Below are 25,085 nucleotides of genomic sequence, written 5' to 3'. Positions count from 1 at the left end.
TTACCCGGTCTGTAGGATGACTTCGTAGTTTACGATACACATAATCCTCAAATAAACAGATCATTTTTACCAAGTAATATTCACGAAAGAGACGGAAAGTGACACTTCCTTAATCAGCAGGAAGAACTATAAGATGCTCACGTACTCTCAATACCCAAACGGTCTTCCTTTGACTAGAAAAAATATTACTCCATTGTAGTACTGCTCGACAAAAATTATCAGAGATTTCCTGTCTAATTCTTCTGCCCGATCTTCAGTAAAGCGAGTGATGGCCTGACCTACCGCACTAATAAAATTAATAGCAGGCAGGTTCCTCGGTGAGGGGACGAAATTCTAGTAATTTTTAACATTTTAATGCAGCGACAGCAACTGATAATGTTGCAGGTTAACTTTATCGTTTACCTAGGTTTCAACGTTAGTAACAACGTCTTCTTCAGAACCTGCAACAAGTTAATATTATAATGCGCTAGTAAATTATATTAGACATAGTCATTCTACAGGATAGTACTTACATAAATTATTATTTAAATGTTTGCCTAAAACAGGCCATGTCCTACGTCAACTTCATAAAACTTGGTGCATAACCATAAGGTTTTGTCACTTCTATTAAACCAACTGCAGAAATTCACTTTAAGCCCGTTGTATGGACCTTGTCGTGTGACTAGACTGCGGACCGCGAGGGCTTCGCGGTCTGCCTCATAGAGGGCGGCGCGCATGCGCGAGACGTATAGAGACAAACTCTTACTACGCACGCGTCAGATAACCTTTTTGCTATGAATTAGTTTTATATTTTACTATTGTAAGTTAATCACAGTATCCAGCATGCCTACGTTTGACATTCTACTACAGAGCTTTCTAAATTGACCAACAAATCTCATACGAACATCTGTAGGAAAGGATCTATTATTAAAGAAACTGTGAGGTCACATGCATTATAAACTATCGTAAACCTTGTATAGGTTGGAAGCCTTTGAAGAATGCCCTATTTTTTAGATACAGTTGATCGTTCAGTAAATTGCTTTTATCTGTAATTAGGTGTGCATAAATTTGTAGTTCCTCAAGCGTGTTGAGTCTAAATCCCTTAACTTCATGATGTAGTAGCTCTGTCACGTGAAGGTTTAGGTGTATGAGCCATTTGCACCAGATGTTCCGCAACGGCTTACTCCCGTGTTGCTACGCCCTTTATTAGAAGATGTTCTTTAAACCTTACTGCTATAGCTCTGCCTGTTGGACCTATGTAATAACATGAGCAAACATCACACATAATCTTATATACGCCTGAATTCGGTGACTTGCCACCGTCTTTCTCAAGGGAATGAACCAAATTTTGCTTTAAACTATTACTCGTCGAGTAGGAAATTTTAAAACCTGAATTTTTCAAAAGGCGCCCTATCTTGTAGGAGACATTACCTATATAAGGAACCGACAATCATTTCTTGGTCTGATCTTGGGTTTGAGTATTTGTGTCTACTAAAGTCGTTCTCCTTTTTCGTGTAACCATATCTAATATAATTTACTAGCGCATTGTAATATTAACTTGTTGCAGGTTCTGAAGAAGACGTTATTACTAACGATGAAACCTAGGTAAACGGTAAAGTTAACCTGCAACTGTAGGCTGTATATTCTTATATATACGAAATTCTAGTCTTTCTCCAAATGCGCGTGAGCCGAGTTTGGAAAAGATTTGTGGAGATAGTAAACAAACGCCTGTGAGAGCCAGTACAACAGCGAGTGGAATCACACAATCACCTAAACGTGCACTACACCCAGGCAAAACCTTATACAGCGTGTTATTCGGGCATATAATACCAAGGTTTGGGAGCCGCATATAGTGGTCGCGGGAAGCTAGGAAGCCTTATCGTCGTGATGTGCGCGACATAGGTCGTAAGTATACCAATATACCCCGTTGCTGGCAGTAATCTAAAAACGAGAGCATGCGTGGACGACATGGAGGATGTGGAAGTCTGACACGCGTCACAAGGGGAAAAATACGGCGGATGGCCCACCAGACGCCGAAAGATCCAACGGAAAGTCAGTGGAGGGAGCTGTCTTGCCGTCTATGCGACATTCCACAAGTGGTATTAACACTAGCAAGCGGTTGCATGACGTAGGATTCTCCGAACGGCGGCCGTTAGGACACCTGCCACTCACGCCCCGACAGCGTCACGCCCGCCCCTTCAGGTGTTGCCAACGACGGACACGGGCCGTGCAGAATGGCAGCAGTGGGTGGTCTTTATTAGCTAGCACCACTCCCGCTCTGAAGGCGACGACCAAACGTTCCGCGTCTGGAGGTGCAGAACATGTAGCCTGTAACTGAAAATGTGTCATGATGATCTCTCCATTGGTGAAAGATTCCGGAATATTTCCCTATTCTGATATGCGGGAGAGGACAGTCGAAGGGGAGGTGAATGTAACAAAAAGATTGAATAACCAATGAAAGCATAACGTTCTACTTATCGAGGCATGGTATTTCAAGAGCTCGAACGATGTAGGGAAGCTAGAAAATCTCAAAAGGGAAATGGAGAGGGACAATCTAGATATAGCAGGGGTCAGTGAAGTGAAATGCACACAAGGTAAGGATTCTAGTCAGATGAAGACATGGTAATATCAACATCAGCAGAAAATTATATAAATGCAGTAGTATTCGTTATGAATGGGAAGGTAGAACAGAGTGTGTGTTACTATGACAGTTTCAGTGGTAGGGTTGTTCTTATCAGAATCGACAGGAAGCCATCACCGACAAAGATAGCTCAGGTATACATGCCAACGTTGCAAGCTGAAGATGAAGAGACAGATAAAGTATACGCGGGTATTGAAAGAATAGTACAGCACGTAAAGGGTGATCAAAATCTAAAACTTATGGGGACTGGAATGCAGTTGTAGTGGAAGGAGCAGAAGAAATGGTTACAGGGGAATATGGACTTGGGACCGGGAACGAGAGATGAGAGAAACTAATTGAGTTCTGTAATAAATTTATGCTAGTAGTAGCGAATACTCTGTTCAAGAACGAGAGGACGGAGGAGATACTTCGCCGCGTGGGATTAGCCGAGCGGTCTAGGGCGCTGCAGTCTTGGACTGTGCGGCTGGTCCCGACGGAGGTTCGAGTTCTCCCTCGGGCATGGGTGTGTGTTTGTCCTTAGGATAATTTAGGTTAACTGGTGTGTAAACGTGGGGACTGATGAACTTAGCAGTTAAGTCCCATAAGATTTCGCACACATTTGAAAATTTTTGAGGAGATACTTCAAAAAGGCCAGGTGGTACGGATAGATTTCAGCTAGATGACATCATGGCCAGACAGAGATTCCGTAGACAAATACTGGGTTTTAAGGAGTACCTGGGAGCAGACATAGACTTAGATGCCAATGTAGTAGTGATGAAAAGTAGTTTGAAGTTTAAGAGGTTAGTCATGAAGGATCAGTACGCAAAGCAATGGGATACAGAAGTACTAAGGAATGACGAGATACGATTAAAGTTCTCGAAGGCTATAGATGTTACGGCGTATAGTCAAGCGCTGGTACGCCAGCTGGGAACGATAGAGATATTTGTGACGCTGTTAATAAAATTGTGAGAGGCGTGCAGCCAGAGGGCAGCTCACGAAGGTTTCGTGGGAAAGCCTAGGAATTTTTCGGAAAGTGATCGGTCAGTAGCTCTCTGGGAAATTTTCGTTCAAAGGTGCACAGTGGATGACAATATGAATATGCAATGGCTAGGCCAATGAATCTTGGGTGGAAAGAAGTAGGTCAGGCCCTTTTCGCACGGATAATTGTTGTCGATGTAGTTTTCCGAGGCATACGCCTTACGATTGTAAATTTTGCAGAATATATTCTAAGAACAGCAGAAGGCATCGACAAAGCAGTGGGCTGCCAAATTGCTGTAATAAACTTATGGGATTGAACCCAGCCTTCCCTTCCTTTGCGCTACGATCAGTCACAAATACGTCTATAGTTTATTGCATTCGGGGTGTATGTGTTCATTGATGGATTATCATTGGTAATGAAGACCGAGGTCTATTTGAAACTTCCATCTTTCGCAGTCTGTTAATAAGAAATTAACATAGTGGATGACATCAGAAAAAGACCCCAATCAGACCGTCTTAAGTCTTAGAAGGCTCAGGATAAGTTAAAAGAATATAACATTCACTTAACGGATCAGTTGTCAGTGCGGCAGTCGCCTTGTAGTCTATCCCCGCTGGAGATGAAGCAGATTATTAACGAGGTATTAGACAATGAAGTCATTAAACGACCTACTTTGCCTCATGTACCTTATATACTTTTATTTCCTATAGCAGAAAGCCAGGGATACTGACCGGCAGTAGATTATCGATTTTTGAATCAGAAGGCTATACTGGAATCAGTTGTATAGCCGGATTTACACAGCTGCATTCCTTGGTTTATTTCATAGTACTAAATTTGAGTCAGGCTTCTTATCAAATATAATTAACCGAAATATTTAATGCCCGAATAGCTTTCTGTACTAATAGTAGTCTGTTAGAATTTACTTGACTTAACAACTGCCTCTGCTGTGCTATCCTGTCTATGGGATTCCATATTGGGAGATTTTAAATTTATTTGGATGCCGCGGTATTCTGAAGTCGAACTTTTTCAGAGCATCCCAATCCCTTAAGGTGGATTTTAGAGCTCCTAAGCGAGGCCAGTCTCACAGTAAAGCCAACTAGGACTGATGTAGCAAATTTCTTGCCTGGGACATTTGGTTTCAAAACGATAAATTAAAATCAAAGAAGAGTGAAATACATGACAGTGCAACCAACAAAAATAATTAGTAGCTCGATTTATCGGGATGATTAATCTCTTTCACAAATTCTACACCAGGTGCCCACAGCTATCGGCACCGTCAATGAAATGAGTAGGAAAGGAAAGAACTTTTGTTGGTCTGAAAGCCGGCTGGCGGCGTTTGAAAAGATGAATCTGGCTTTAAGTTATGTGACAGTCGTACTGATAACAGATTTTGGGAAGGAATTTGTTCTACAAACAGAAGCAGTCGGTGCCTGGGTAGCTACAGTTCTGTTTCGGGATCAAGCGGGACAAAGTTGATCTATTGCTTATGCAGCTAGGTCCTTGTCCGTTCAAGAAATGTAATACCCCGTTTACGAATTGGAGGTACTCGGTGTGTTATTTGGGTTATAGAAATTTCGTTTCTGTCTCGAGTATATATGTTTCATCTTGGAGACCTGTCATCTGTTGGGTGCCGGCGATGCCCCAGAAAACAGGAAAGGTAACCCGTTGGGCAGTCCATATGTTTGTTTTTAACTTTTCAGTGGGAAACCCGATAAGACAGCCAGTTTGTCAGCCCGCATGTTTACATTTAAGGTTTCATTCAGGCATATAAAGGTTCTTACAATCAAGTGGCAGAGGCCTGAAGTCGGATGGTCGAAACTGTACAAACAGTTACTGACGTCCCGGCAACAAAAGAACAGGTTTCATCGAATGCTGCGATCCTATCAGAGATCCACTACTTGTTCAATAATTTACAGGAAAAACAGTGTTAAAATTAGTTCTAACAGTGTTAAAATTAGTTCTCAGGGTCATTTAGAGGCAATTGAAGGAAGGCGGCTCGTTAAGTGGATAATAACTAATTAGAAGATTCTTGTGCAACTGCAACTGCTGTGATTGAAAGCTGAAGATTTTTTAACCCAAGCAGCTTGTAACAGCAGACTTTAAGCATGGGGGACACTTACGGAAGCAATAAAAATATTAAGTAGCGTCTGCTGTGGGCTACATTGACACCTGATGTGGTACAATTAGCTGTTCAGTGCTCGGAAAGTGAGGAGGCAAAGACGAATCCTAACATCTTTAGAAGTTTCTTGAGTTCTAAGCGGGAACGGAAATCCATAGAGAAGTTATTCGTCGACTACTACGGGTTGTCTCCTCAGACCTGGAATGGAAATCTTGGTCGTGGTAGACGCCTTTACCCTTGTTCTACGTATTCCTCCTAACAACGGAATAACCACTGGTAAAACTATTTCCTGTTTTAGTCCACCAATGACGCCGGTGTGTCATAACGCCCCTACATTTACTTCTAGGGTGTTCCACAAATTTTGGATTGGCAATGTGATATGCATGTCAATACAATTCCCTACTACCCACAACCCTCGTTTGCAGAGTGAGTCAATCATAAATTAAAATCTCTACTGATCATGTTCCACAGAAAGCTGGGAACTACTTGGGATATGTCTTTGCCATGAACTGGGCGGTCCATGAGACTGACAAGACTATTACATCATATTTATGTAAGTGGAATATGAATTATACGTTTCCGGAGATCACTGATGCTGAAATATTAAAAAAACTGTTCTAGGGCACTCAGAAACCTTCGGCTTCCACCCTGGAGAGAGGCTCCACATTGTAATCAGACGAGACAATCTGTCTCGGTGGTATTCGGAGATTTACTTTGGATCAAAGTTCTTATGACCAAAGTAAGGCTGGCGAAAAGGATCAAAGGAAACCAATTCCGAATATTGTGGTTACTATTAAATTTTCAAGGTCGTTACAACTATCACCTTTTGGGTGTAAAGCACGGCCGAGGGAAAGATACAAAGAGTTCATTTAAGACTAACTAAACATAGAAAACTCAGACGTCGAAGGCGTCTATACTGATGACCTCCCACAGGCATCATATTAGGATGGGCAGGCTGAGCCACGCGTTGCCTCCTATCGATACCTGATGAGACAAAAATCGTGTTGCTGAACAAGGCACGTTGGTATTCGACGCGGCTCCGTAAGAGACGCTTGAAGAGGAATACTGTAAATTCAATGCTGCACAACAGGGGAGAGAGGAGTAATGCTAACCGGGTTTTCCCCAACAGCTTTTGTTTGTTACGCTGCCTGTTGAGAAAGACAACACAGGCGCCTCGCACTGCAGCGGAGGACTCGTACCAGATGCCTATCGGGGTGTGGTGCACCGTAAGGAGTGATGTCATCGAGCAGTTTCGTGCCACAGCGCGTTGCGACGCTTGCATTGGAGATATCTGCCAGGCAGGGCTTGAAACTGGGAGGCAGGTTGCGGAGATATACTCGCTGGCGATTTACAGCACTCTCAGCTGTGCAGCAGGATTGTGTTGAATCTTGTGGCCCTTCATTTGTTAATCTGGCCTAGTGCATTCTCTTCTGTAGGAGAGCTGTTTCAATTTTACCGTCCCTATCTGCGTTTTGCGATGTTACAAGTATTACAGTAGAACACTAAGAGGCTTTCTTGCATGAAACCAGTTCATAAACTGTTTACTCTCTGGAGGTCTATTAATGTAAAAAACGAGCAAACTAGGCATTGAAGTTACATAAATTGATGGTATTTGTGTCTTCGGATTTTCGAGTATAGTGTACTTCCATGTACAGTTTAACTAGTAATTATTCTTGACACACGTTTAATGTTTTGATACGCATTGAGTGATTATGTTTTTCATGGACTGAAGTGTATAGCGTGTGTGTAACATTCTTCTCTTTATGCCGTAGTTAATGGGCCCATTGGGGATGGTGGATTTCGTAGCTAGTAAGGCGAACATAACATCTGTTCAGAGCCGAGTTTCTTTGGTGTCTTAACTAGATACTCTTGCTACAGAGCAGCTCATTAAAGCTTGCTATTACTTTTAAAACCTGCTATCTATGAATATTGGCGTTAAACAAGTATTTTAAAGATATGAGTGAAGTGCTTTGCTTTGTTCTATATCACAAAAGTGCTTAGATAATTGTAGCAGCGTTGTCAAATCTCTACACCTAATGGTCGTGCTATTTAAAACCATTTTCTTTAAATTTCAATGTGAATTTGTTTCATAATTCTTTGTTTAAACTGTATTAAATTAACTGGAATGTGTCTTTAAAGAGACTGTGCCGAATTTTCTCTGTGAAGACCTCTGGAAAAGAAGCAATATTGTTTGAAGGCCTTACTTTACTGTCGCTCACTACCTGTACTCCGTACAGACACAGTTGCTACGGTCGTAATCATCCTTCAGTAAATCATACACCCTACGCATTATTACCTTATCATCCAGTCGCATAGTTACCTTATCATCCAGTCACCTAAAAGAACATTTCAAACTTGTAACTATCTACTCCCTGGAACCTTGCAGTGGTCTGAAAAGATAAAGTCGCCTTGCGTTAGTTGCTTACACCACAAGGTTTGCGTCGTGCGTTTCTGATAAGTCTTTCACTTCGGCAACTGTGAGTGGTTCTCTCTGCGTCGAGCAGCATGAGATGGAGGTATGAACAAACATTAATATCAGAAACGATGTGTATTTCCTTTACTGTCGTATACTCCTGGCCATTAACTTTGGAATTCCACGGAGAACTTCCAGTAACCAACTGTTACTTATTGTCATATCCATACGACTATTTTAACACAAAAGCAACTCTGTCTGTTTCGATTTCACGACCAAACCACCCAGCCCATTTCTATGAAGTTTTGTGCAGAGTTTGCGTGAACCCAGTGGGAGAAGACAGACTACTTTATAAAGTGTTTAGTTCAAGATATTTACTGCTTTGAAGAATATTGCGCCAATTTGGGATAAATATGTACGTTTTGATGATTCCATTTATCTGTGGAATTTGAACTTAATGATATTGGTCAAAGTTCTTTTATTTATATGTTCTACGCAGAATGATTCGACATAAAGAGCACAATGCTTATACAGTGCCGACCGTGGTTAAACTTTGTTTCCATAGTAATATTACTAAATGGGAACGTATCGTTCTATGTTATTTTTTCACAATTAAACCGCTGAATCCATTTCGATGAAAATTTGTGTGGAGATAGATTGAAACATCAGGAAGAACTTAGGCTAGATTTTAAAGTAAAGGAGAAAAAATCGATACCCAAGAGGGTGAGGTTTTGAATGGAACATCTTTTTTAAATCAGTGAACATAAACCATGCTAAAAAGTTGTTAAGTTTCTTGCATAATGCGCACATTGTGTAATGTGTAGATGCTTCAATAACACGATGATAACTGACCGCTGCTACCTCACCGCCCCGCCTTCCTACTCCCACACCATGAGTTATGCTTACCTCAGCAGGAAGAAAGGAGCTGATGTTAGTGCAATGCAATAGCTTATTTACTTACCATCACTCATCACAACGAAACTAGATATATATGAGCAAAGCGGGTAACAGCTAATAGTAGTATAACTAGTAGGACGAAAACATTGCAGAATTTGTTGGTGGTCTGAGGGTATACAAGGTGCAAAATTGCTACTTTTACCTCTGTGTCTACAGATCTACAAAAATATTTGACTCGTCAATTTGTAGTTCATGGTGGAGGGTGCATCGTACCGTTGTTGTGAACTTCATATCCTATTCTGTTTGTTTATTGAGCTAGGGAAGAGTGACTGCGCAATACGTGTGTAAGCGATCTAATCCCTCGTATCTTTTACTCACGATCCCTACAGCAGATATACGTTGTTGACAGACTAATTGTAGCAAATTCACAATGAAAACGTGCTTTTGAGTTCTTTCAACGTCTGTTTCTGTGGCTTCTCCAAAGAAAAGAACAATATTCTAGAAGTGGTTTCACTAGCTTCATTGATGCATTTTTCTTTACAGATTCACCATAATTTACAAGATAACGTTATTACGAGTCTAACACATCCATTCTTTGCCCTAATATTGATTTACCGATTTCATTTCATATCACTTCCTAGTAAGACAATGAGACAAGCTCAAGATGTTCAGCACTTAACTATACCGTTCTTTGTCATTGTCAAAGGAGTTATGTTACACTTATCCCGCTTTATAAATAGCTGCCATTAGTTAAATCAAGTGCAACTTCTGTCGAAGTTATCCCGCAATTCCTTACGACGGTGATATTTTCCGGGTCACAGCTCCATTGTCACCGGTACTTCAGTCTTACCGCGTGTTATACTCACATGCAAGAGTAAGATGTGCTTACACTGCGCTAAGGAAAGAAATGTACGTCTAAATGAATACATGAGTGAAATCTATAATCGCTGCTACTCCTAGCAATTTTACAGTCAAGTCGGATAACATATAATAGACCTTTGTCATTTGTCATATGGAATGAGCATGCATGAGTCTCAGACTGGCTAGCACTTCTCCACACAAACATGATGTGCAGGATGAACATTAATAAAACCAACAAGCTGTGAATCGAGTTTGCCACAGTAGATGGCGCTTACCTATAACAGTTCCTCTGATCACGTGCCTTGGGTTCATCGAATGTTACCGGCTATGTGACTGACACACCGTACTGCATGCTGCAGAATGGTCCGGTATTCACGTCGGGAACAAGCTGAGGTGGTTTACGGCCAAGCAGATGGAAACGGTCGAGAGGCAGCATGGCTATACGAAATCAAGTACGCTCTCAGATACCGAACACATCGTACAACACTTCAAGCCTTTTTGGAGTTTGCGTGTTAATTAATACTTTCAGACAAATGAACATGCAGGAAGGTGGTGGACTGGATCCACATGATATTGAGACGAACTCTAGTACAAGGTCCAGACGAGTAGCCCACCAACATGGTGTAAGTCAATGTACGATTATGTGTATCCAGCATGACAACCGCAACTATCCGTATCACCAGCAATCCCATGCAGGCCACGCTGAAGATTTGTTGTCACGTGGATGCGATGCAGATCCCCACTGTGTTCCTCGACGAATTGTTGTTGTTGTTGAATGACGACATCCAATTGAAAACACATGTTCGTGGGACCTTTCTTCTCTATTTCCAGTGAAGAATCCGTCAGAGCAGTTTGTCGTATTTATTAATGTATAAGGTGTACAGCAATAACGTTAAACATAATCTGACAGGCAGCAAGATGTGTCATTCCACTTTTCACCTGGCAAGCTATAATGCATGTGGCCAATGGTCTTGTCGCAGGGGTCAATCAGGTTCGCGTCAGATCACTGAAAATAAGCGATCTCGGGGTTGGTTAGCGCTTGGATGAGTGACCGTCTGTCCATCGAGCGCTGTTGGCCAGCCAGCTGAGGAGTTATTTTGTTGAAAAACAGCGGCTCCGGTCTCGAAAAGTGATAAGACCAGGAGAGCGGTGATATGACTGCTCGCCCCTCCATATTGATATCCAGTTATCGGCTGAGGATGACACGGCGATGGGACGGTAAAACCGGGCCTTCTGAGGCGTATTGAGACGGAGTTTATATAGCATGTAAAAATAATAGGAAAAAGTTTATGCAGTTTTGCAGAAACTTGTGCTTACAGAAGCTTCTCTTTTGACATTGACCATCGTTTCCGCTGAAGACAGAATGCTGGAATACTGATTAAAGCTCGTGGTTGAAACTATGTCCAGTTTAGAAACTGAACACAATGGTCTGTAGGCAGACGGATCTTTAGACTGGAATATCATATGTAACACAGGAATTAAAAGAATTCGAGAAGCTTCAATGAAATTTATGACAATTTCTACCCAATCCTAAACAAGTGATTACAGTTGTCCCGGTGTGGACCTTGTGATGTACAAGCGGCCCATTGGAGAAAGAACTGAACAGTCAGAAACTCTAGATACATCAGAAAATCTGAACATACTTAAATAATCGAAAGTATGATATAGTCATTATACCTAACGTACGGATAAACTAATAAAAAATCGCTACTCTACAATGCGCATCGATAGATAACTGCCTCACTGGACAAATGATGTTATGTCTGAGCATGAGCAAAGGCACATTTACAGTCCTGGAAATTCTACAGGCATATTCATGCCTAGCTGCAAAATGCTGCTCTCATACTAGCCACACATACGTTTAGGTCGTTGCGTGAATGGCTATCACAAAATAACTTCAAAGGAAGCTACCATAACAGTAGTCAATTACAACAGCGTGGAAGGACCAGCCAAGAATACCATCGAACCGGAGCAACTCGCAGAAATCTGACTGTAAACTTTTAGGTAGAGAGAAGTTAGCGACTGATTCGATAAGGCTCACAGACGTACCATGCGGCCCTCGCAGGCTCCAAACCGTACTGAACGACGTGTTCGCGACGTCCTGTCCCAGTGGGAGCTACAATGCAGTATTATTCGCGATTGCTCTGTAGGGATAATATGGAACAGTAGCTAATGTCATCTTCTGTCCGAGCGCGCCTTACGTGATTCAATTACAAACCTAAAATCCGCTGCTTTCTTTCCAGGGATGGTGCATAACCATCTGCACCGTCTAAGTGGTACAAAACAACAAAAAATCCCGTTAGTAGCACACAAGTAACTGTCGTAAAAGTCTAGTAAAACCTTTGTCCATATCCTACAGTTTTTCCAGAAAAAATACAGTCATTTCGGACAATGTTTTGGACAAGTAGAGACTGGACTTTGGCCCGTATTAGACCTGTGTAAGCATTCTGCACAGAGGACTGGGAAAATTCATTAAACAAGATCAAGACACTACGGGATGCATGTCCCACACCCTTCCCCAGCACAGGTGCTCTCATGTAAGCAATCGATTCGTGTTATACACCACTGCACTTGTAGAAATCGTATGATAGTGATGTTTGGTTTGTGAGACGCTCATCTGCATCCGTACAAAGTCCCAATTTTTACAGAGTCCAATTTAGCCACTGTCACGAATAATGATGAGGATGGTGGTCAAATGATGAGGGAATCGAATCCGGGACCCCGTCATCCAGAAGCAGCAACTCTAGCCATTAGAGCACGAGCTTCAGTCCCAACACATATGCAACTACAGCCTGAGAACTTGAGCCATTGTAGTTCGCCGATCGTCGAAAATTTTCGAGTGACCTGTGCAGACGTTTCAGCAACTCAGATAGCGTTAGGATGTACAGGAGATCTCCTGTCGCTGAACTAAGCGTTTTTCAGTTAATTTATCACGAAGCAGAAAGTGAGGACAGCTGTACGAATTTATCGAGGACGCTTCCCACACTTCCCACGATCGATATTTGTTTCTGTCGACCAAAGGTTTATCTCATCATAATTATCTGGTTTTACTCGATTATTTTTCAGTTCATTCGTAACTAAGTACAGTAGCTATCTTTATCTTTTTACATTTAATTCTGTATGCAAAATATATTGTCTTTTCTGATATGCTTTCATTTTATTATGAAATAAAATCACCATGGAATACAACTTATGACTTCGTACTTAATCCGCATACATTGAGAGATACTGATTGTTTACTGCCCTGCGCAGAAGACAGAGGCGCATAACACGAAGAACATACTTTGGAAGCTGAGAAAAAAATTATGGACTGCATCACGAAAATCCCACGCCGAGTCATCACCCGCCAAGTGGGTGCCCCGGACGCTGTGGTTCATCGCACTTTGAAAGAGAACTGTCTGCGGCTTTACCACTTTCAATGCATGCAACCGTTGTAAGAGCCTAATTTCCATCCGCAACGAGGATTCTCACCGTGGTTTTGTTGGAAGGTGCACTGCAGGATTTTGTAAGCATAATACTCATCATAGATGAAGCGTGTTTCACTCGCACTGGAATAACTAATTTCCATAACATGCACACATACTATTAGCCCCTAATACTAACAACACTGTTTCAGAACCGCTTTTCCCAAAATGTAGGGGGTGATATAATCGATGATTATATTATTGCGCGCCGTGTTTTACCTGCACGAATGACTTGTAACAACTATCGAACTTTCCTAGAGCTTACGTTGTTATCACTTTTGTTACAAAATATTCCGTTATCTGTGTATCATAACATGTGATTCCCATAATATGATCAAAGATTATGAAGATATTTGAGTAGACGATTTCCAGGGCGATGGATTGGACGCTATGGTCCACGTCGACGGCCAGCACTTAGTCGTGATTTAAGTCCAGTGGATTTTTGCTTTTGGGGCCGTATGAAGGAATTTGCTTGTACTCATCAAGTAAATAAACAATGGACAAACTTATGCAGAGTATTTTCGATGTAGCCAGAACTTCCAAGGCTCATGTGTATGTGTGAACTAGTGCGATGAAATTGGATTCGCCGTAAATTCGGATCGAACATTTGTTGTAGTATTGCCGTAAGAAGAAAGAAAGTAATGTTGGTTTCATTTTCGTTACGGTACTGTTTTACTAAAGGAAAATAATCTCAATTCAATTTTGTGATACTGTTGTTAAAAGAGAAAAATGTTGATTGTAGTTAATGCACAATGAATTGCGTGGTATTTGGTTGATTTTCGAACAAAGATGAAGATCCCTTCGGCCGCCACTTAGCTGCTCTGCCCCTCATGAAAGGTAAATGACAAACAAGTGTATGTATTGGTAATTCTGAGAAAAATGGCATCATACACATTAAAATTGAGTTTGTTACATAATTTGTAGGCTCGGTTTGATACTTACCGTATGTCGTTGCTACGTAACTGACACTGTAACAGAACCTTTATCATCACACCTAGTAGATACGCCTATACTTGAGTAGTTAAAGAGTGTCACACATTAATCACTTGATGCGGAGTGTCAGGCATCTGTATAACACGTATAATATTCAGATCCCGTGGAATAAAGGCTAATTTGAAAGCTGACATTTCAACGAACGGCTTTCACAGTTCTATAGTGCTGATGAACCTGTCTGACAAATCTTATGTCGAAAAATCGTGGGCCTACTGAACTACGTTTTCGTAACCCGTACGTTACTATCGTTTCCGTGGAGTATTTACCGCAAAGTGAAGCGTACTGATTTTTGTTAAGAACATGATATTTTCCGGACTTAGATTGTGCTTTACGATCCTGAACCACATGCACATCACTGCCTATAACTCTGTGCATCCCTCCTACTACAGTTTCAGATAACAAGAGTGACGTGTACCTTTTCAGTCACACATACACCGATCAGCCAAAGCAGTATGGTCTAGGATACAGCGTAGTGGCGACTGGGGCACGTGACACAGTAACAAAAAAAAATAAAAAAATAAAAAAAAAGACGGGGTTCAGACTAGAGAGGACGTGGGTTGCAAATGGGGAATGTCTTGCGACGTCCGCAACGACTAAACACAACGATCAATAACGAACAAAATGGAGAAAAAAAAGTGGTCAGTGTGACGGACTGTCAATCTTAAGGGCCCGGGTTCGATTCCCGGCTGGGTCGGAGATTTTATCCGCTCAGGGACTGGGTGTTGTGTTGATCCTTCCATGCAGTTTTTTTTTTTTTTATTACAGAGGCCAACCGGCTCTCTGACCGAACACACTGAGCCACCGTGCCAGCTTTTTTTTGTTCGGGGCGGACGTCCTATGACACTTGTTCAAGTTCATCGTTGTTCCATTAACTCAGGTTTTTTATTACAGAGGGCTGCTAACCATCTGACCGAACACGCTGAGCTACCGTGCCGGCTACCACTGAGCTACCCGGTGCGGACACGAACCACGGTGACTCTCGTGCTTATTTATTCTCAATCGGACCTCACTAGAATTAATGCTTCTCCTCGTCGGAGCTAATATGTTTCATTTAATTAAAATCTTTCTTGATGTAACTCTGCGACATCTTTTAAAATACTTAAAAAGCTAAAATACTAAAACAAATCGACGTTTCATCATTGTTGCAGTGGTCGTCCTCAGGAAAAAAAAACTAATTTGCTGATGAGTAGGTGCTTCATTATAACAATAGCCGTGTTATTAGACTGCCGACATTACATATTTAATACTTTACACAAGTGCATTTGGGGGTGTTAGAGGAGAGACAGAGAGAGGGAGATAAGGGATTTCTGGCAGTTAGTAACTAGCAACGAATCAACGAGAATCGTCTGCACGCCCTGTTTTAATAATGGTAGTTGAGCAGAAACGGCCAGCTGCTCATACGCCCGCGGTCACGAGAGGATTTGATTTCTGAGAGCCAGGACGGAGGGAAGCTGAATCAGTTTTTCATGTTGATGTGGTCAGCCTCACTCAGGATTTCGATTACCTCTTCTGTTTTGGGTGCCTTCCGGTTTCCTCAGTGAAGGCGGCGCCTCACGCACCATATCGTGTACGAGAGCGGCATTGGAAACATTTGCTGTATCCTTAGTCGTCCCTCTGAAAATCTGAAGTGTACGAGCACTCTGGTAAGCTTTTTTGATGCATCATGCCTACCCGACCACTGATTCCCTTGTCGTAAGGTAAGTGCACCAGCAGTAGCTGATCGATTTGTTTAGTACTTCTTCTTGTCGTTTTATTGTATCCGTGGCTTCGGAAAGTGTTAATTACCTTTTTTCAATTCTTGTTTGGTACAGTGTTCAACACTGATGCGGAGGGCTCGAGAGGTCAGCGTGTGATAGACTGAAAACCTCTGGACCGGGTGGTGGCGGGTAGCTTTCCAGTAGGCATTTTGTCCCACATTTCCACTGGAAGTTCTCCAGGATTTCGCGAACAGAAATGGAACTGCACACTTACTTTTGGTTCAAGGGTGAACTGTATCTTCTTAGGAAAGATGTTAAAATGTTCACTCAGCTCTGCTTGTTCAAGTAAATAAGGGAAGTGTCATCCACATATCGCAGCCAACAGCGTTACTGGAACCGCGCGGAGCTGAAGGCAGTTGAGACGGCCGCTGTGGCCGAGCGGTTCTAGGCGCTTTAGTCCGGAACCGCGCTGCTTCTGCGGTCGCAGGTTCTTATCCTGCCTCGGGCGTGGATGAGTGCGATGACCTTAGGTTAATTAGGTTTAAGTAGTTCTAAGTGTAGGGGACTGATGACCTCAAATGTTAAGTCCCATAGTGCTTAGAGCCATTTGAACCATTTGAAGGCAGTTGACTCAATGCTTGCTTGAAGATGTCTCATGTAATTGGAGAGAGGCGGAATCACATTTGTACTCCGCTGTTTGCACATTTACTTAGAACGTCAGGTGAAATAACTATAAGCGTAACAGTACCGAATGACAGATATCAGGTGATGTACGTTCTTGAATGATGCCGATTGTATCATGACAGAGCTGACAAATATATCAATCTACTGTACATGCTGCTTCTGAGTAAGTGAAACGAAATAAGTAGAAACCTGCGCATACGATTCTGTGTGTCCCATATCGGGTCGTAATTAACTAATATACACTTCTCCAGATTGCAGCTATGTGCGTCGGACCCGTTAAAGATAGGCTTGAGGGGTCAGCTTTCGTTATGGACCTTTGGTGGCTTAGAAACTATTGGAGACATTGCGACTGTGGTGATGAGTCTCCTACTGAGTCATGAACTTTGCTTGAATGCTAGATTATGGTTCGCGTCGACTTAAAAATATTAGTCTTTCGATCACTCCCACAATCCGATAAATAATTGCGCTACATAACAATCTCCCCTTGTGGAACACACAAGAAATTTTGCTTCGCAATAGCTCCCGAACTATGAAGACACATCATGTTGCACTGCAGGAGTTATAGTTAAGTACGGTATTACGATCAGATGGTAAAAGAAACGGACTTAATTCTTTAACAGCCAATAGCACGGAAACTTTGTCCTTCATGCATTGTCTATAATGCATTTGTTTACTTTGAAGAGACGTTAGTGCAGCTCATGAGGCTTTGTTTCTCTGTATACGTCACCAAAGTTCCGAAAAAGAGTCATGCCGCGACGTATAAATTTATGGGGAGACCAAGTCATTTGTACAAATGTGAGTGACACGCTAAATCGGTTTAAAACGTGGACGACTTTGACAATGCGCTGCACCCACGTCGCTTCCTGTGTATCTCAGTGAAAAATTCAAAGTAAACTAATGCTTTATGGATATTGCATGTAGGACAAGGGGTGTCTGTACTCGATGTGAAAGAACTAAGGCCAAATCTTTTACAGTGTCTGTGTAATGCCGATCACGCTCTCACTTAGCAGGCTGTACTTAGCATAATGAAGTTAGAAGAAAACATTCGACAATAAATTAAAATGAGAATACGAGAACCATCTCCCTTGTTCGCATACATAGAGTTACTGCTGTCACTAATTCTTTACTGAACGAGGTGGTGAGGTGACGCAGTGGCTAACACACTGGACTCGCATTCGGGAGGACGACGCTTCATCCCGCGTGCGGCCATCCTGATTTAGGTTTTTCGTGATTTCCCTACATCACTCCAGGCAAATGCTGGAATGATTCCTTTGAAAGTACACGGCCGACTTTCTTCCCCGTCCTTCCGTAATTCGATGAGACCGATGACCTAGCTGTCTGGTCTCCTCCAACCAAACAACCCAAACCCAATCCAACTAATTCCTTCAAGGCAATATCCCCTCAATAGTTCAGGACTGACGTGCTACTTTAGCTTCAGAGAAGGATAGAAGAAGATGTGGAGCACCCCTAAACTTGTGAAGGATTGCCATACGGGAAGCCTCAGCTAATAAGGATGAGGCATTCAGCTTTTGCAGAATTCTTGAATGGCCATGAGCCAGCTTAGAGGAGAAACGTGCCGATAACATTGAGATGTGAAGAATACATCAGAATCCCCTGTACAGGTGTGGAGAGATGGAGTAACGCGTACTGAAGAGAATCATATAATATATATCGTAAAAATATGGTAGATGCACCCACTTCTTTGTAATCTCGGTTGGACGCACGCAGGGATAGGTAGTGTAAGGGTGTCGCAAAGACATTGAATCCTCTGCTGAGGTAAGCTGCCTCATAGTCATTGCAACTGCCTTTGGTATCCTGTAGAGTGAGTCTGGGACGAAGATGGCGTGCGAGCTCGTCCCACAGATGTTGTGTCGGGGACACATCTGTAAATCTTGCTGGCCGCGGGAACACCTTATATCACGCAGAAAGTTCATAGACATCCTTATCACGTGTGAATGAGCGTTGTTCTGTTGAAAAATGTCTGCAAGATACAGTCGCTTGGCAGTTCACACCTGAGTATGTTCGTGACAAACACCTGTGCCTTAGAATTTTCTGTGTCACTATCAGTCGTGACCTAGAGTCATACCATTTGGATCGCCAGAGAGTGACCCGAGGAATAACAAAGCTTTGCCTCTCCGTAACATTGGAAGACTGAAACTTCTTCCCAGGTCACCGCAATACTCTCAGGATTAGTGTGGAAAGGTGATTCATCACTGATCTAAACACGACGCCATTCATCAGCATGTCCGTACATCCCCATTGCGCGATTACTCTAAACACAGCCATCTGCCTTGTAGTGTTATCTGTGGCCTACGGATGGGACAGTCAAACAGATTAGTCCAACCAATGGTGCGGCATGACACGGAATGTTGCAGGAAGTCTGCTACTCGTTATCGGTGGTGCATATTGGAACGGGTTACATTGTGCTCAGTGTACAATATTCTGGTCTTGTGGTCAGACGTGCTCGAGCAGGACCTTCAGAACGACTGTGCCAGCCCTCGCATTCTAACATCAGGCCACTGCCACAACAAACTGCTCGAAAATTCTGGATATTGTATCATTTAACAAGGCTGTCAACTGGAAACTCTCAAAATTGCTCTTTCAAACATAACACTATGTCTCTCACAAGTATGCGTTACATCCGTGTACTTCACTCAGATTACTCAACATCTGACGCTATTAACGTCCCTAACAGGTCTGGTAACAACACCAACAACACTAATGCACCTCCGGTGGACGTTTTACTTGCTGCAGAGTGTTTCAGCTGTAATCATTCTCGTATGCGTCCATGGTTCGTACGTGAACAATGTTACGTTGACATCCCGCCGTGTCTGCTGGATGCTTAATTTTTATGACTGGCATTTTATGAACAGTACATTTTGCGAGGATAGTGTTTATAGTGCGTTTAAAATAAGTTACGACTTTTGACAGTCCAGTACGGAGGGAGTGGAGAGGAGAGTAGTTGCCAGTGTGCTGGACGCGTCAGCTGGCGACCACAATAGAATCTGGCAGACTCACTTTACTGCCTGAACTGCAAGCCGCCCGATCTGCGATATTTAGCATCTTATAGCGGAATTCGTCACCTTCATGATGAACCGCCAATCGTTTCGTAAATGGTCGTAGGTACTGTGATATTTTGATTGTATGTATCTTCTCAGTTTGCAGTGAAAAATATGTGTCGCTTGGGATTTGTGTTTGGTGCGTGTTGGCTTACATGTTGCTGGGTATTAAATGTATATAGTAAGCTTCGAACGGAATCGCTGCCTGTTTTAAGTCTCGAGAACATGGAATTTGTGTAAAGCTCTCCGTCACGAACTCATGCGTGAGTGAAAAATGTAGGATGAAATATTCCTAAATTCCTCGTCTCTCATACATGATATGAGATATCGAAACGAGATTTTGGCAAACGATAGCGCGGCAAGACGAGAATGTTTTTCCATATGATTAATATGCGAAACTTCCTCATCTACAACGATGTTCAAGCGACCACTTTTTTTTCACTGAAATAATGTAATTATTGAGGACCATAGATAGCTGATGACACGAGAACTGCTGTATGTCTCCTAACAACAGACCTGAAGAAGTCACAAGTTAATTTTTTTACTCAGAATGGGTTGAATCATAAATTATTGACCTTACTTGCACTGAGTTCTTACTTTCATAATACACTGTTTTCGAATTCTGTCACAACTTCACCTGCGTTAGAACGTTAGATGAATGTTTCTGAACTCTGCTATGTTTTGACAAAAGAAGCAGATTTCAAAATACAAAAAATGTTACGTATTCGTCAAGACTCGTCACAGTCTATGTATCAGTGTCTTCTCAACTACGTTGTGGAATGGCCGACAACTCGAGACCACTCCTGTTGTGTAACATCTGCAGCGGCTTCTTTTGTCGGCATTTCAGCCTCAATGAGTGTAAACTTCTTGTGTTTTGCCACATTACTTTTCACCTAGGTTTACATATTCTCGGTCGGATTTAAATAAGGATCATACGTAAGAAGCCTGATTAAAATATGTCCTTTATCATTATCCAGTTCGTCGACCTGGTATAATGAAGTGGTGGCTTGTACAGCACTACACGTTCCACAATGTATTGTTGAACAGGCGCAAAACATCCGCGTTCCTGCACTGTATTGTTTGAGCTTTGTACGGCACAACAGAGCGGTTTGGAGTTTTGTCCATTACTACATTCCGAGGAATGTTTGGCAGCTGAGCAAACATGCTTACGCGTCTTTTTCAGTTCCTTAACACTGACGAGCAGGGATCTAGGGAATGCTTAAGAGTTGCTCGGGATAAGAAGCAAATACGTCGCGATGTATCGTTATTCAAATGCAGACATACTGAATAGTTTGACGGCACAAATAGGGCTACTACTGAGAGTAAACTATTTGGAGACTAAATTTTGACTCAAAATTAAAGAGTTGTAATTCTAAGCGGTAATTTCTACGACGAGAGGAGCAAATCGAAAGAGTGTGTCGCAATTCTTGATACGTACATGTGATTCCGAATTTGCTAAATTACTTCACATATTAGGTTGGCATTACACCTGAAAGAATATAAATTTAAGATGAACAGGAACGTTACCAAGTATTTCCTGGAATTTTAAACACGTATAACTGCAGTTACTGTTGCTGACTACAACACTTACTGAAATTTTAAACATATACCACCGCAGATACTGACACTGATGTTAGATTTATATGGCTTTATACAACACTCTTCATAATACTGACAGATGTGTGAGACTAAATGCGAAGCTTAGTTCTAGTAGAGCAGTTGCTGGTCATTTACTATAACGACTTTTAAACTGATACGTCGGAGGATAATTTTATTTCTTATTCGTATAACACGTCAGTTTCAGTGTTTCAATTGGAATAACGGAGTCTTTCAAAATGAACAGGGCAAACCTATTTCTTTCTAGTGCTTGGAGAGGCAATGGAGGTAAAGCTTGCAACTTATTTGTCATCAGCCTTTGAATCTTTCTTCATATCAGTATTTATATTTACGCATTATAATACTCACAATTATATAACTAATAAACAAGTATCAATACATTATTGTAAGTCTATAGACGTGCTGTTTGCCTACAGGAAAACGGGGAAATTGCAACGCACAGAAGGAACCAAAAAGTCGCGCCAGCATTTGAGGAAGTGCTAGACTCCATCGGGTCCAGAGGAATATTTCAGACGAGGCTCAACATTGTTTTCAACTGCGTCGGCCCATGTCTCAATATGTTGAGTATAAATGTTTTCTTTCTAGCAATGCAGACGCCTGACCACTGGTGCCATGTTCCTGGCAGGGAACGAGCCAATCTGTCGCTGATACAGTGGAGGAATTTTACAATTCCTAGGTGAGATTCACATCAAAATGTCCGTCATAGCATTACAAACACCTTATATATCATACTCTGTACTGCAACAGTAAAGGAATCTTAACGTGCCATTCTTTCTGAGAGTCCCAATCATTTCTCACCTTCCTAAAAAATACAGCTCTCATTTCTGTCTTTTTCTTGTTTCTGATAACTCCATCTATTTTCCCAAGTCGCCACTTACACATATCAGACTGGACATACTCATATTTTACATATCCCTATTACCCTGGATAAAGAGGGGAAACTGGTTAGCATTCTGATAATGATCACTCTCTCCACGTCAACTGTCATATCAAAACTCCTGTAATAAGCTTCGAAACTTTTCGAGATTATCTTTACGTCCTCCAGCAAGAATTGTTTGAAGCAACCACATTAACGGGATTTCATAACAAAAATGCGAATCAGTTCAGTAGTACTATAGGAATTGCACATCAAAATAATACACCCATAAAAGTGAGCAGGATTTGTAAAGCCAGATTGGCTAAAATATTCCATAATTAGTCTACTGTGCTATTCATCATCTTATTCTGCTTTAACCAGCATGCTTGAATGAATATATGTCCAAATTCTTCAGGTGTTTCACACGTATGAGGTGAGGCACACTTCTGCAATACATTTCACCATCCAAATAACAGCATACAAATTCAATCTTATAACAACAAGACCTCTTTGGTAGAAGATCAGATTGCTGCAATCAAGTCTGAGGATGAATGCCGTTTGTTGAATTTTTAAATATTTGAACCTTTTGGAGGGATTGGACAGTTACCAAAACGTGATAATTCCTCAATAATGTAAAGACCACCACCATTAACCTAAAATGTGCATTTAACTTCTTGCTGAATGTCTAACCATCCTTCTCAATACTTACCATAATCTCTTCGAAATGCCCAGTAGTAATGTAGCATGACTTGAAACTGGTGCATGGATTTAAGTAACCTCCTCCTGACCAGTTACCACCTCTAGCATTTCTGAGAATGTTTTATTCGTCTCATATTTTTCCCTTAAATGTTGAAAATTACTTTGTAAATTGATTACCTCATAAAAAAAACTTAAACTGACTTTTCCCTCTCACACCAGTAGTAAATTTCTCTTCAATAGTAGGCAGTCTGTTATAAGACTCCCCATTTACCTCTCCACGTAACTGTGTACACATTTCAGTCAGATTCCGCCTTAACGACTTTGCTAGTAGACTTTAGGCTCTGTGTCTGCACTTGTCTTGCACTAACATTGGATTACTGCTCCTATGAAAAACTTTCGCCCGGTTTCTCCAACTTTCATGTACATGCTTTTTGGTACACTCGCTTTTCTTCTGTAAATGCTTAATAGACTAATTATAACCATTTATTAATTTTACAAATTACGCTTCTTGATTTGCTATGAGGGACATTAAGAACGAAAGAGCATGAGTTTCTCTAGGGATATTCTTTAGTTGTATGTCACAGTCCTGCTGTCTTCCCTGAGAATAAGTTAAATTTGTACTAATAGAAATTAATGTTCCAGACTAAGACATAGAGGTAGAAGTCAGCTGATCATGTTACACGTGTAGTGGTCTAATAACGGAATAATGGTGTCACCCAGTTTCATTGTATATGGTTCAATGTAACCATTGCAAACGATGTTTCTCAAAAACCTGCTACCGTATCAATAATGCTTCACATTACTATCCTGCAGGATTATGCTTGTTTCTTCCACATTTAGTTATTTATTTACGAGGGTTGAAAGAAAAGTAATTCCTCCACCTTCGTTAAATGGGTGGGAATATTTCAATAAATCAAACGCAGAAATAACCCTTAGAATGTGGTCTTTAATTACTAATATTCACTCTTCCACACAATCACCAGCTAACTGACTACATTTCTGCCAACGGTGAACAAGTTTTCTGAAGCCGTCACGGAAGAATTCGACACTCTGTTTCCGCAACCACAGTCTCACAGTTCTCTCAGCGTCTTCATCAGAAGCGTAATGATGTTCCCGCAGATCGCCTTTCATTGTCGCGAACAGATGGAAGTGAGACGGTGCTAGATCTGGACTGTGTGAAGGATGCCGTACAGTGTAAGATTCAGTCTTAGAAATTCTGCTATGGTGGCACGTGAAGTGTGTGGTTAGGCATTGTCATGCATTAGTGTGACCCACACGTTCTTGTGAAATGTCGATTGTGTTTCCAGTTTCTCTATGAGTTATACGACGATCGTCCTCAATCAGTCTGTCAACATTTTGCTTGTGAAACTTGGTGGTTGCTGTCACAGGACGTCCAACACTTTATTTGTCACGCAGGTCAGATCTTGTCGCCTCAAGATCTTTAAACTTACTCTCCCAACAACGCACAGTACTCACATCAACACAATCAGCATAAACTGCTTTCATTCTCAGATGAATCTCCTTTGCGGTGGCACCTTCTGCTGTCAAGAATTCAATGACTGCACATCGCTTAAATTGCATTGACCGACCGTCTGCGCTGGGTACCATACTGCAACAACACAACCGTTCAATGCTAAGGCTCCATGCCAACTGGAGCTGTAGAGAAGAGGCCACGTAACATGCCAGCACCTACCACATACGGATGCAGCCAACTGTTGAAAAGTTACGAATTTGGAGGCATTACTTTTCAGTCAACCCTCGTATTTCATACTTTCATTTTATCAACTACTTCTTCCGCATGAAAGTTTGCTGTATACCTGTTGTGAGATGTGGGATTCAAAGCGACAGTGCACTGCCATTCCCGACTGGGTTCGACGGGCTCAGCTGAAGTTTGAGTTACCCACACCAACGTCTCACAATAACTACTGCTACTGTTTATTAATAATATTACTATAATTTTGAAAAAAGGATACTTATGCCATCAACTGTACAATTGTATGATTTTTCTCTAACGGTTTCATTGTTACAACGATCTTCACTGGAGAAAAACTGTTCATCAGTGGTTCAAAATGAAAAAGAGACATGACGGTTCCATTACTCTAGTTGTCCTACGGTACAGAGGTTTTATATCGAATGTGTTTCGACAGACCC

General features: G+C 41.7%; 1 protein-coding gene across 1 annotated transcript in view; it reads left to right on the top strand.

Annotated features, from left to right (window-relative positions):
• Positions 1-8,117: 8,117 nt before the first annotated feature.
• Positions 8,118-25,085, top strand: part of LOC124789886 (solute carrier family 22 member 7-like) — a 167,804-nt gene continuing 150,836 nt past the window's right edge. The window contains exons 1-2 of the mRNA XM_047257407.1: positions 8,118-8,210; positions 21,796-22,055. Of these exons, the coding sequence (XP_047113363.1) occupies positions 8,205-8,210; positions 21,796-22,055 (266 nt within the window). The 5' untranslated portion in view covers positions 8,118-8,204. The remainder of the gene's footprint in view (positions 8,211-21,795; positions 22,056-25,085) is intronic.

This window comes from Schistocerca piceifrons, chromosome 3 (genome assembly GCF_021461385.2).
Source record: "Schistocerca piceifrons isolate TAMUIC-IGC-003096 chromosome 3, iqSchPice1.1, whole genome shotgun sequence".
Classification (NCBI taxonomy): Eukaryota; Metazoa; Arthropoda; class Insecta; order Orthoptera; family Acrididae; genus Schistocerca; species Schistocerca piceifrons.
Note: the sequence above shows the minus strand (reverse complement) of the source record. Positions and strands in the feature narration are given on the sequence as shown.